At 43.3% G+C, this 14,015-nt stretch overlaps 1 protein-coding gene across 1 annotated transcript in view; it reads left to right on the forward strand.

Annotated features, from left to right (window-relative positions):
• KIAA1210 (KIAA1210 ortholog) overlaps window positions 1-14,015 on the forward strand; it is a 68,317-nt gene that overhangs the window by 39,251 nt on the left and 15,051 nt on the right. The window contains exon 6 of the mRNA XM_087859608.1: window positions 12,506-12,709. Coding sequence (XP_087715734.1) covers window positions 12,506-12,709 — 204 coding nt within the window. The remainder of the gene's footprint in view (window positions 1-12,505; window positions 12,710-14,015) is intronic.

The following is a 14,015-nucleotide window of genomic DNA, read 5'->3' on the forward strand; positions in this document are numbered from 1 at the left end:
AAACTAATGTGTGGTTAATTTAACTGGTTGTTGTTGAACTTGAAGGGACTTTTGAAGATTGTTTCTATCTATCTATCTATCTATCTATCTATCTATCTATCTATCTATCTATCTATGAGAGAGAAAGCAGAGGGGCAAAGGCGGAGGGAGATGGACAAGCAGACTCGACGCTGAGCCCAACCCGGGGCTCAATCCCACAACCCTGAGATCACGACCCGAGCTGAAACCAAGTCAGATGCTCAACCAACTGAGCCCCCCAGGCACCCCAAACTTGAAAGGACTTTTAAAGTGAAGTAGAGTTTAGAACAATTAACCTTGGGAACTAAAAAGTAAACAGAAAGGTAATTGATATCGAAGATAATTGGCCAGTCAGCACAAAACTGTTTTGGTGTTAGAAGAGCCTATGGAGGGAAGCAGCACAATCAAGTTAGGAACAAGGTTAAAGTACAGGCGGGTGGTAGGTGGACATGGATGCTCACTGATTTATGGATTTAGACTCTATGTATTTTCTGCAGAATACCGCCAAATCAGACAATATAGTCTGAGTTGGTAGAAAGATTGAATTAGATAACATTTTTACTGTGATAAAATGCACATAATGAAATCGATCATGTTACAGTGTACAGTTCAGTGGCGTTAAGTACATTCACAGTGCTATGCAACCATCACCACTATCTAGTTCCCGAATAGCTTTGGTGCCCCTGAAGAGAAGCCCCATATTTACCCAGGCGGTCACTTGTCATTCCTCCCTCCTCTCAGCCCCTGGCAACCACCAATCTGCTTTCTGCCTCTGGATTTGTCTGTTCTGGGTACTTCATATGAATGTAATCATATAGTATGTGGCCTTTTGCATGTGGCTTCTTGCACTTAGTACGATGTTTTTGAGGTTCATCCATGTTATAGTATTTCAATCCTTTTTATGGCTGAATAATACTCCACTGTATGGATATACCATGTTTTGTTTAGCTGTTCATCCACTGATGGACATTTGGGTCCTATCTACCTATTGGTTATTGTGAATAATGCTGTGCTGAACATTCATATACAAGTTTTTGTGTGAACACTTACTTTCAGGTCTTTTGCGTGCATACCTAGGAGCGGAATTGTTAGATCATATGGTAATTCTATATTTAACTTTTTGAGGAATCACCAAACTGTTTTCCCCAGCAGCTACACCACTTTACATCCCCCCCCCCACTTATGTATAAGGGTTCTGATATCTCCAAATGCTGGCCAACACTTGTTATTTTCCATTTTTTTAAAAAAATAGTCATTCTAGTGGCTGTGAAGTGGTATCTCATTGTGGTCTTGATTTGCATTTCCCTAGTGGCTAACGATGTTAAGCATCTTTACATGTGCTTATTGGCCATTTGTATATCTTTCTTTGGAAAAAGGTATATTCAAGTCCTTTGCCCATTTTTAATTGTGTTGTTCAGTTTTTTTGTTGTTGAGTTATGAGTTCTTTATATATTCTGGATACTAGACCCTTTTCAGATATATGATTTGCAAATACTTCACCCATTCTGTGAGTTGTCTTTTAATTCTCTCAAAAGAATAACATTTTAAAACATATTTTAATTTTGATGAAGTCCAATTTATTGATTTTTTTTTCTTTTGGTACTTGTCATTGCAAAGAGACCATTGCCCAATCTAAGATCATGAGGATTTACCCCTATGTTTTCTTCTAAGAGTTTAAGCTCTTATATTTAGGTCTTTGATCCATTTTGAGTTCTTTTTTATATATGGTGTGAGAGAGGATCTCACTTCATTCTTTTGCACGTGGCTACCCAGTTGTCCCAGCACCATTTGTTGAAAAAACTGTTATTTCCTCCATTTAACGTTCTTAGAACGCTTGTTGCAAATCAGTCAACCTCAGATGAATGGATTTATTTTTGGGCTTTCAGTTCTCTTCCATTGATCTGTATGTCTCTGCTTATGCCAGTACTACACTGTCTTGATTACTGTTAGTTCGTAGTGAAGTTCAAAATCAGGAAGTGAGAATCCTCCTATTCTGTTCCTTTTTTTCTTTAAGATCATTTAGGCTTTTCGGGGTCCCTTGCAATTCCATGTCAATTTTACAATAAGTTTTTCCATATCTTCTAAAGAGCACACTGGGAGGGGCACCTGCATGACTCAGTCAGTTAAGCGTCTGACTTCAGCTTAGGTCATGATCGCAGGGTCCTAGGATTGAGCCCCACGTCAGGCTCCATGCTCAGCAGGGAGTCTGCTTCTCTCTCTCTGCCCCTCCCCCAGGTCTTATGAACTTTCTCTCTCAAATAAGTAAACAAAATCTTTAAAAATTTTTTTTTAAAAAGCACATTGGGATTTTGATAGGGATTGCATTGAATTTTTAGATGACTTTGGGGAGTGTCACCATCTTAACATTAAGTCTTCCAATTCATGAACACGGGATGTCTGTTCATTTATTTAGGTCTTTAATTTCTTTCAGTGATGTTTTGTAGTTTATAGTGTACAAGTCTCATACCTCTTTGGTTAAACTTATTTCTGAGTATTTTATTCTTTTTGATGCCGTTGTGAATGGAAGTGCTTTCTTTCTTTTTTTTTTTTAAGATTTTATTTATTTATTTGACAGAAATAGAGACAGCCAGCGAGAGAGGGAACACAAGCAGGGGGAGTGGGAGAGGAAGAAGCAGGCTCCCAGCAGAGGAGCCTGACATGGGGCTCGATCCCAGAACTCCGGGATCACGCCCTGAGCCGAAGGCAGACGCTTAACGACTGAGCCACCCAGGCGCCCCATGGAAGTGCTTTCTTAATTACCTTTTTAGATTGCTCATGCCCGGTGTATAGAAGTTCAACTGATTTTTGTGTGTTGATCCTTTATCTTTTAATTTTGATTAATTCATTTATTGGCGCTCCTACATTTATGGGGATTCTTTAGAATTTTATTTTTTGTTAATCTTTTAGTTTCTTTTCTTTATATTATGCCTTTTTCATTGACTTCTCCATATAAATTCACTTGGTATTTTCTTCTGCCTTGATGAGAATGGAAAATCTATTGGGAATTTTTTTCCCTAAACGTTGTAATTTTCAGTTCTAGGAATTTCTGTTTGGCTCCTTTTTTTATAGTTTCCATTTCTCTTTGAAATTCCCCACCTGACTATCCATTATAATTATATCGAGTACAACTATATATATATAATTTTTTATGTATGAGATTATGTCATTTGTAAATAGAGATAGTTTTACTTCTTCCTTTCCAATTTGCATGCTTTCTGTTTCTTTTCCTTGCCTAATTGGCTAGAACTTCCAGTAGAACGTTGAATAAAAGTGGTGTCTTATTCTTGATTTTAGGGGGAAAGATTTCAGTCTTTCACCATTGAGTATGATGTTAGCTATGGATTTTTCACATATGCGTTCTATCCCTAGTTTGTTAGGTGTTTTTAGCATGAAAAGGTATCAGATTTTGTCATATGCTTTTCTGCATCAGTTGGATGGTGGGATCATGTTATTTTTTCCTTCATTTTATTAATATGGTATATTTCATTGAGTGATTTTCATATGCAAACCTCCTTGCAATCCTGGGGTAAATCCCAACTGGTCATGCTATACAGTTGCCTTAATATGCTGTTGGATTTGGTCCGCTAGCATTTTTGCATGTGTTTTTATGAGGGATATAGGTCTATAGTGTTCTTTTCTCATGATACCTTTATCTGGCTTTGGAATCATGGCAGTGCTGGCCTTGCAGAATCAGGAAGTGTTCCCTCTTCCATTGTTTTTGAAATATTTGTTATGGGGGCGCCTGGGTGGCACAGCGGATGGGCGTCTGCCTTCGGCTCAGGGCGTGATCCCGGCGTTATGGGATCGAGCCCCACATCAGGCTCTTCTGCTATGAGCCTGCTTCTACCTCTCCCACTCCCCCTGCTTGTGTTCCCTCTCTCGCTGGCTGTCTCTATCTCTGTCAAATAAATAAATAAAATCTTAAAAAAAAAAGAAATATTTGTTATGGATTGGTGTGAATTATTCCTTAAAAGTTTGGTAGAATTCACCAGTGAGTCCATCTGGTCCTGGGTTGTGTTGTTGTTGTTGTTGTTGTTGGGAAGTTTTGATTACTGATTCAATCTCTTTACTTGTTATAGGTCAATTCAGATTTTCTATTTCTTCTTGGGTCAATTTTGGTAATTTGGGTGTGTCTAGGAATGTATCCCTTTCCTCTAGGTTATCTAATTTGTTGATATACAATTACGTATAGTATTGTCTTATAATTCTTCTTATTTCTTTAAGGTCAGTAGTGATAGTCCTCTTTCACTCCTGATTTTAGTAATTTGTGTCTTCTCTCTTTTTGCCTTAGTGAATCTAGCTAAAAATTTGTCAGTTTCATCTTACTTTTCAGGAACTCACCTTTGGTTTCATTGATTTTTCTCTGTTGTTTCTTTACTCCCTTTATTGTTATCTCTGCCTTAACCTTTATTCTTTCCTTCCTTTTGCTGGCTTTGAGTTTAGTCTTCTTCTTCTAGTTCCTTACGGTATTGATTTGTGATCTTTCTTCTTTGTTAACATAGGCATGTATATCTATACATTCCCAAGGACAGTTTTTACTGTATCACATTTATTTTTTTATGTTGTGTTTTAGTTTTTATTCATGTCAAAGCATTTTCTAACTTTGCTTTTGATTTCTTCTTTGATCCATTGGTTGCTTATAGCTGCATTGTTTAATTTCCACCTATTTGTGAATTTTCCAGCTTTCCTTCTGTTATTGATTTCTGGTTTCAATCCATTGCTTTGTATGATTTCCATCTTTTAAAATGTATTAAGACTTATTTTGTGGCCTCACATATGGTCTACCCAGAAGAATGTTCCAGTGTACTTCAGAAGAGTATGCGTTATGCTCTTGCTGTATGGAATGTTCTCTATATATCTGTTAGATTTACTTGGTTTATAGTATTGTTTCAAGTCTTCTATTTCCTTATTGATCTTCTGTCTAGTTGTTTATTTACTATTGAAAATGGGATACTGAAGTCTGTAACTACATTGTAGAACTATTTCTCCTTTCAGTTCTGTCCATTTTTTTTCATGTATTTAGGGGGCCCTGTTGTTTGGGGTGTACGTGCTTATGATTGTTCTTTCTTCCTGATGGATTGATCCTTTTATTAGGTCCATATCGATCTCCTATAACTATTTTGAGTTAAAGTCTATTTTGTCTGATACTGGTGTAGCCACCTGGCTCTTTTGGTTACTATTTGCTTTGAATATCTTTTATCGTCCTTTCACTTTCAACTTATTTGTGTCTTCGGATTTAAAGTGAGTCTCTTGTATACAGCATATAAAGAGATCATATTTCTTAAATCCATCTTGCCAATTTTTGCCTTTTGATTCAAGAGTTTAATTTATTTACATTCGTAGTAATCGCTAATAAAGAAGCACTTACTGCTGTCATTTTGATCTTTTTTCCTTGCGTATCTTGTATCTTTTTTGTTCCTCGGTTCTTCCACTGCTACCTTCTTTTGGACTTAATTGCTTTGTCTTAGTGTACCCATTTTCTTTCTTTTTTTTTTTAAGATTTTACTTATTTATTTGAGAGAGAGACAAAGAGAGCACAAGCAGGGGGACGGGTAGAGAGAAAGGGGAGGGACAAGCAGAGTCCCCACTGAGCAGGGAGCCTGATGCAGGACTCCATCCCAGGACTCTGAGATCATGACCTGAGCCAAAGGCAGACACTTAACCGACTGAGCCACCCAGACACCCCAGTGTACCCATTTTCATTCCCTTCTTATTTCCTTCTCTCTATATTTTTAAATTCTTTTCTTAGTATTTACCTTGGGGGGTACAATTTTAAAAATTAGGTAACATTTGAAGACACAGGGTTTTCTCTTTCTGTTAATTTGAGTAGTCTAACTATGTATTTTATAGGTCAATAGAGTTAAATTATTTATAGTCAGCATTCCCAAGCAGCAGTCTAAACATTTGCCCTGCTTAAATGTAACAAACTTTCTATTAGTAAATTCAAGTATTCAGTCAGGTTGCTTGCGATAGGTTAAATGTTGGGCTGCCAGGCCGGAAGTCTGTTCTTGGGCCGAATGGTCAAACCCCTTCCACCCCCAGGCATGAGAGTCTCTTAGCTGTTTCTGCCATGCTTTCTGGTTCATTAGTTCACTGTGGTGAACACGAGGGCAGGCGGCAGCAATAGCAACAGCAGCGGCATCCTGAGAAACAGCTGTAATCACCATCCCAGCCAGATGTGCTGGCCTGGATGCTATTCTAAGCTTCCCGTAAACGATGACCCTGAAGTCGTCTATCCCCAGAGGCTTTTCTACAAACCCAGCTCCAACTGCCTTTTCGCTGAGGATCCACTAGGGAGCTAGGCGGAAAACCACGTCATCCAAGTAGGGAAGTCAGACTGAAAGATACCTGAGGTTTTTTGGGGGGAGGGGGATGTCTTTCCAAGCTGGCTGTTTTATTTTCTTCTCTAAGCTGCTGCCTCCTGCTGGTGGCAGAGGGGAAACACGTGCTCTTTCAAGGATCCCAAGACCTGTAATAATTAAGATGGCAAAAAGTAGAGATAAAGAGAGAATTTTGAAAGGACACAGAAGACCTTTTACCCTAGGTTCGCTTTTTCCTTCAAACTACTGGGGGCAGTGTAGGAAGGATTTCCGGAAGCCTTGCTGTCTCTGCCTATTCCTTCCACATTTCCCTGAGTGAAGAGTTGAGTGCTTTCTCCCCTTTGAGTTTTGGTTTGGCAAAACTTGCTGTTTCTTCCCTGAATGATCTTCCTCCTGGGGGGGCCTCCCAGCCCTCTGTCCCAGTTCTGGGGCTCCAGTTCTTTGAGTACAGGCAAGACTGGCAATGAGGGTGAACAGCTATCTCTTTTGAGCATATGCGCCATAATGATTCACTGTGACTCTCGGCTTGGCCTCAGCTCTTGGCTTGGCCTCAGCGCTTAGCGCACAGAGAGATGCAAGCCCAGGGCTCCCCCAGCAGGCAGTCCGCCTTAGCAGGGCCTGACTCATCCACCCCACAGACCATCTTTCACCCACCCTTGGACCAGAGGACCCTCCTACTTAGCATGTCCCTGACCCCTGCCACTTTTCTAGCCCAGCTCATCTAAGCCATACAAATGCAACCCAATCAGTTTTCACTCTTGAGAAAGGGGTGTATCAGCTACTTAGATGCTTAAAATTTGAGCTGATTAAACACCTGGGCTTCGGTTCCACTGCAGGGTAGATGTCACTATCGAACATGGTGGGGGATAAGCAGCTGCCAGTTATTCCATTGTATTGGCTACAGAAGAGTTCATTTAGATGGCTGCAAAGCTGCCTCCTTGTCATGTCTTTTGCTTTACTCCTGATGGCCTACTCCATAATTCGCCATTATTATTTACAAAGAGGTCTCTGAAGCCCAGCGATATTATTTTTAATTCTCCGGTGACATCAAAGGAGAGCATAATGCCCCCCTCGCCACTGTTGCATAGACATTTGTAGCTTACAAAGGGATTTTGTATGTATAGATGCATTTGATTGTCTCAGGAGCTCTGTAAGATAGGTGGGGAAGAGAGCATTATTCCTGTTTTAGGTGAAAAAAAAAAACCAGGTTCAAGAGAGGTGAAATGACTTGGCCAAGGCTGCAGAGCCAACCAGAGAGAGAGCTGGGATTCAAACCCAGGAGTCCTGCCTAAATTCACACAACTTTTCACCAAATCACGTGGACTCCAGCAGCTCTCTAAGTTTGTACAACCAACACCCACGACAGCGACAGGCGCTCACACTTACTGAGACTTTCTTCTGTGAAAGGCACTTCCCCTGGATTGTTGAATTCCATCCTTACAACAGCACACTGAATTGTATATTAGTATTATTCCTTTTAGAGACGGTGTTTTAGAGACACAGAGATATGTTTTAGAGACATAGAAACGGAGGCTCAAAGAGGTCAAGTAACTTGTCCCAGGCCAAACGACTAGTAAATGGCATGACTAGGACCTCAAATTCAGGCCTCTTCAATTCCAAAGTTCCTGGTCTTCCTTCCCATACTAGTTAAGAAGAGATGGCCAGAGGAGGGGGGCTGCAGGGAATATGTGAAAGTCCACCTCCCAGAACTTTCTGGTTGGCAAAATGGCAGCCACAACAGCTTTTATGAAACAGAGATTCTGAGTGAAGCAGCAGTTGCACAGGAATTCTCAGGAATGGGCACAGACACCCAATGACACACCTGGGAAATGAAAATCCTAATAGCCAATATCGGGTCTCATACCCTGTGTCAGTACGTCTTGGAGAGAAGCCTCCCACTGAGAACCACTGTTTCCACCAGGAGCTGCTGCTCCTTCTGGAGAGCTTTCAGTGGCTACTTGCCCTTTGAGCCTTTGGCTAAACAGCTCACACAGAACGCAGCTCTCCAACGTCTAGTGTCAGAACGTCCCCGGCAGTCTCAGAAGGAGCTTTTCCCTGGGTGACAGCTTTTGGGGCCCAATGCTTGATGAAATCTGGGCCCAAATAGCCACCAGGTCATGCCTTTATTTAAGACATAACGATAGGGGTTCTCCTTTGTTCAAGAATCAGCAAAGTGCTCTCTGGCCTCCCTCAAGTGTTTCTTATCAACAGTTAAAAGAAAAGGGGGAGACTCTAGCATCAAACAACAGATAAAGAAACCATCAAAAAGATGACCAAAGGAGTGTGTTATTGACTGAAATATTTTGCACTTTGACAGAAGGGAAAAAGGGGAGCTAAAATGTGTTTTAATTTTCCAAAGAGCAGCCTTCATCTGAACTAACACAAAGGGGTATCCCGCACCACTACCAACCAGGGCTGAAGGATCCCTTCCTCCGGCCCGAAGCCTGACCCAGGTTCCTTCCCCAGGAAGATTCTGGGTTAGTAGGGGCCAGGCGTAGCACCTCTCCCAGATGTTGAGGCAAAGGGAGCTCATTTAACTCTAGCTGTTAATCAGAAGCTGTCTGTGCTAACGCCCCTCTAAAACACAGGAGAAGGAATGAAAACATCTTGTCTTTCCTTAATAATATGCGCCCTGGGTAGAGAGAAGGTATGTTGGCTCTCAGAGTGCAGGGAGGGAAGGAAGGGGTTGCATGAGGGAAAGGAAGAGTAAAGAAAGGAGTCCCATTTTCTTCACTTGATTTTCTTTCAGAAACCTGCCAGGAAGGGATTAGGCTTGCTTTTCCTGGGTAGCTCCTAAAATCCTCCGGTTGGCTCCTGTGGTAACTTCTCTAGGTTTCTTTTAACCAATATGGCTGAAGGAAAAGGTAGGGCCTAAGAAGGGGCCCCACTGCCCAGAGGGAATCCAGATATTGCTGGTTCCTCTTCTGAGGCAACTGGTAGGGTTATTTAGGATTTTGCTGTGCTTCTGTTTGAAAATAAGAGCCTTTCTCAGCATGCCAGAGAGTTAGGAGTGATTCACACCCAGGAAGACTCACTTGGAGAGCCCGTTAGGCCTTTCGTCAGGCCCCTCCCCTGATAGTCTTATTCATCAGATCTCGATGTGTCCTTTAAAACGTATTTTGTTCAACACTCACTCCAGGTGATTCTGATGCTGGGGGTTGGGGGAATCCCAGACCATACTTTCAGGAGCACTGCCCAGAGTTCCAGAGGGTTTATTTGAATCATTTATTTAATGAACTGTTTATTTAATTCACTTATGAGTTTCAGGAAGTTGTAAAACATCCACGGACTCTGTACCCACAGGACATACTCTAAACTCAATGACAGAGATCCCCTTAGGGCTGTTTTGAGTCACGTGCCTGAGCTGGAGTGCCGTGGACAGGTGGGGATAACGCTTGATGGCTTTGCTCTCTTATTTTTAGCTCCGTTTTGAAGATAGCTGTGGGTCTGGGTTTAAATCTAATACCCAGAGATTCCTTAACGAGAGTCAATCAAGCACGGGGAGACTAGTGGCTATTATTAAGTTTGATGGACGCTTGGCTTAGGCTGTGGTTGGGGACAGCTAAGCTCTCTCCTGCACACACTCAGTCTACCATTTGCCAGAATTTTGCTGAGCTTGATTTCTTTGTTTTGTTGTAGAGTGAGTTTCACGAAACGGCGCTATTGTCTGTAGTGTTTGCACTACAAAGTTTAGGATGCCAACCAAATTGAAAAATTCTTTGAATTCAGTGTGCTTTTGCTTGCTGTCTAGCCATCATAGGTTCGTTTTCGGGGAAAGCCAGTTGCATGGTGTCCCTTTAGGGTTTCTGGATCCCCAGACCTCCTTGAATTTTCCATTTACCTTCGGGTGGAGCTAGTGAGGTTTCAGAAGGAGTAACTTAAAATGCTACAGAGAACCAAGGAGCTTTCTCAGAAAGGCAACATCTGGTGGAAACTTTTAATATAATCAGTTCACCAGTTCCACAAACATTTATTGAGCAACTACTATGTCCCAGCACGTTTCTAGGTGTTAGGGATGCTGCGGTAAATAAAAACAAGTGAAAACCCTTCTTCGTGGAGTTTATAGTTGCCGTGGGGGATATGGACAATAAACACAAGATAAATAAGCAAAATACACAGTGTATTAGTGATAAAAGTGCCAAGGAGAAAGAAAACAACACAGGGAAGGGGATGATGACGTGTCAGGATGGAGGGATAAAATTTTGACTGGGTTAGCCAGGGAAGGAGCCCGCGAGAAGGTGGCTTGTGTATGAAGACCTGAAGGAGGTGAGAGAGGCAGCCATATGAACATGGGGGAAGAGCATGCCCGACAGAAGGAACAGCAAGCACAGATGCCCCGAGGGAAGGGCACACATGCAGTGTTTGAGGTGCAGCAAACCAGCAGTGTGTCTGGAGCAGAAGGTGATAGGAGACACAGTTACGGAGGCCACAGGGAGACAGATCATGTGAGGTTAGTGGGAGGATAGATATCGTCATCTAGTCCCCAAATACGGGAACTCCTAAGACCACCCTGAAGCACGATCACATGTCAGAACAAAATAAGAGACCTTACTCTATACACCGAGGATTAAATGAACAATTCCTAGAGATAATACAAGCAAATATACAGTGCCCAGAAGAGGTGTTCTAGAAATTCATAGATGAGAGTGGCATAAAGAAGTTAGAACAGGCCTGGGGGCCACTCCTCATTTTACGTGACTGTCCCTACCAAAGATAGCTAGCATTCCTTCCCCCTTGTCCTACAATCACAAGCAGAACAGTGACCTGGATCTCTCATTGGCCTGACCCATTAGCACCGTGTTGTGCCCCGGGCATTGGAATCACAGGCCATAAAAGAACCATACTTGGAACCGAGATAGTAGCTAAGGTTATCACCGGATGGTGGTGGGGATGTATGGAGAGCTGTGAAAGCTGCAAATGCCAAAGCGGCCCCTGGTGCTGTGGAAAGCTGGTTTGCAAAGAGCTAGTGAGTAAACCGAGACAGAGATTGTGTGCACCTGCTGAACGGTGTCCTTCACCATCGGTGTCCAGGAGAGAGATGGTTCACCACCTGGCCTTCAGAGGGGCTCTCCTGAACCGATATTGGGAGCTTCTCAGGAGTGGGAGGTGCTCTGGCGTGTGTCTTTGAGGTGTAGAGAATGCTATATCAAGAAGCCCAGAGGAGACCAGTTTGAAGCTCCTACAGAGGAACTGAACTGGGAGCCCTGGGATCAGATAGTTGGGACAGGTGGAGGCCAGCCTTGAGGACAAGGTGACAGGCTCCATCCCCACCTCCTTGGGGGTGGGGGCACCCAGTTCCTCAGGGTCCTCCCATCAGCCTGGCGTCCTTGAACAGTAAAGGAAATAAAGGTAGTGTGCCGTTTATACAAACACAGCTTTTTAAAAAAAAATTCAATTAGCCAACATATAGTACATCATTGGTTTTGAATGTAGTGTTCAGGAATTCCTCAGTTGCGTACCACCCCCAGGGCTCATCACATGCAAACGTGGCCTCCAGACAAGCCCTCTTCCAGCCTGATTTTCTCCCCTCCACCTGGCCCCCCTATGGAGAAACCCCACAGCCCTGATGGGTTTTCCTGACCCAGACTGTGCCTCTCACCCCAATTGGCCCCTCCTGTTAATTAAAAGGGTGTAGGGGACAAGAGAAAATGTAGTTCTTTGCCCTTGTAAACTCCACTAGATGGCTGAGTTCCTATCCTGAGGGGAATCCTGTCTAAGTAAGGGAGCAACCTGATTTTCTTCTTTCTCGTTTTCACCTACAAGGAACCCAGCGGAAGCGTGCACCTTGCCTCTAAGGAGCCTGTTGACCAGAAGGGTCAATATTGCTGGAGGACAAGGGACAGTAGTTCATGAAGGATTTCTTCTTTAATTTTTTTTTAACATTTTTATTTATTTATTTGTCAGAGAGAGAAAGAGAGCACAATCAGGGGGAGCAGCAGGCAGAGGGAGAAGCAGACTCCCCGCTGAGCAAGGAGCCCGATGCGGGGCTTGATCCCAGGACCCCTGGATCATGACCTGAGCCGAAGGCAGACGGTTAACCGACTGAGCCGCCCAGGCGCCCCAAGGATTTCTTCTTTAGGAGTGCTTCAGCCAGAGAAGTTTCCAGCTTTCGGGACCAGGGGCAGCATAGGGAGTTGACCCATTCCTTTTCTCCCCCCTCTCTCCAGAGCTCCTTTCAGCCCTCACCTGGACACATCCGCTCACAGTCCTTGACCACGTTTGCCATGATTGCCTCTCCCGGCAGCATTCACCTGCCCATGAGTTTCAACACCGCAGCCACCACTAAAGACTGTTTGGATTCCTCAGCTGCTCGACACAAGATGGCTTTAAACCCCCGGAAACAAAAGAAGATAAAGAACCCTCAGACCACTGTAAGTCCTTCAAGAGGCCTGGGAATAAGCTCCCATATAATAAAAGATGAGTTCCAACCTTCACAGACTGCTGCTAGGGATTGGTATGGTTTGAGGGATCTATGCCCTAAGTAAGGATGGTAAAGTCAGGGGCACTGTCCCAAGCTTGACACCAACCACCCCCCCCCAGAGAGGTGAGCAGACTTGCATCTAGTGGGTGGGATGTCCTATCCATGTGGAATTCACCCAAAAGGGACTGAAGAAAGCAGAAACGGTAGCCTAAACCCCAGGAACTGCTTCTTGGCTTAGCCTCTGGGAATTTCCTTAGCCCCCTTTGTAGAGGATAGTCAACCATGGCCCAGATCAGGTTTCTTTTAATCATTAATCAGGTAAGACCCACGAGCTACAGACTGTAGCACTGTTCAACTCCTTTGGAGGCCAGGCTTCCAGCATCTCCAAGCATTTAGAACAGAGCCATTAATACCCCCCAGAGATCTCTCAGTGTCTCATAAATGTCCCAAAGTTGTGTCACGTGATTTTCCAGCAGCCAGAGAGAGCTACACTGGGGCAGGCCAATTACGTTAAAAACATGGCTGCCAGACTGGGAGATCTGACAACAAAGAGAAGTGACTGTTGATAGCAGAGAAAGATGGCAGAAATGATCTGGGACCATTTAGTAGAGGGATCAAGAACCTTGCCCACCTCAATAAATCCCTCAGGGCCACACCCTGTCACGGTCCAGTGTAACAGATCGTGTTCATTATTTAGCCAAGTCATCAAGAAAAGTTGACCTGTGTTTCCTGATATCTGTTTAAGAAGATAGGGAAGTAATGCCTTTGGGAAAGATTTTTACTAAAAGGTAGAAGACGTTGGTGTTTAACTTTAATTTCTTAGAAGACGGTGGTGTTTAAAAAGATGTGTCAGTTACCTGGAAGATTCACTTTGGTCAGACACCCAATTCCTCAGTGACTCTGGGCTATAAGTAAAGGGTTGTATTCAGAGCTGGAAGACACTAAAGGATTTTATTAAATGAGAGTTTATTCCCAGGCCTCTTGAAGGACTTACAACCATTTTATAGGGAAGGACACTGAAGCACAAATAATTGCCACACCCTGATGCTAGCAGAGCTGGGGCCAGAACCCAGTCTTGACTTCCAACCCCGTACTCTTCTCACCCTACCATGTTGCATCGAGCTTAGACACCTCAATTTAGCTTTAAAAAGACAACAAGGGGCGCCTGGGTGGCTCGGTCGGTTAGGCATCCGACTCCTGATTTTGGCTCACGTTCAGATCTTGGGGTCATGGGATTGAGCCCCACATCAGGCTCT

The sequence above is a fragment of the Ursus americanus genome, chromosome X (assembly GCF_024610735.1).
Source record: "Ursus americanus isolate L20-20 chromosome X, mUrsAme1.1.p, whole genome shotgun sequence".
NCBI lineage: Eukaryota > Metazoa > Chordata > Mammalia > Carnivora > Ursidae > Ursus > Ursus americanus.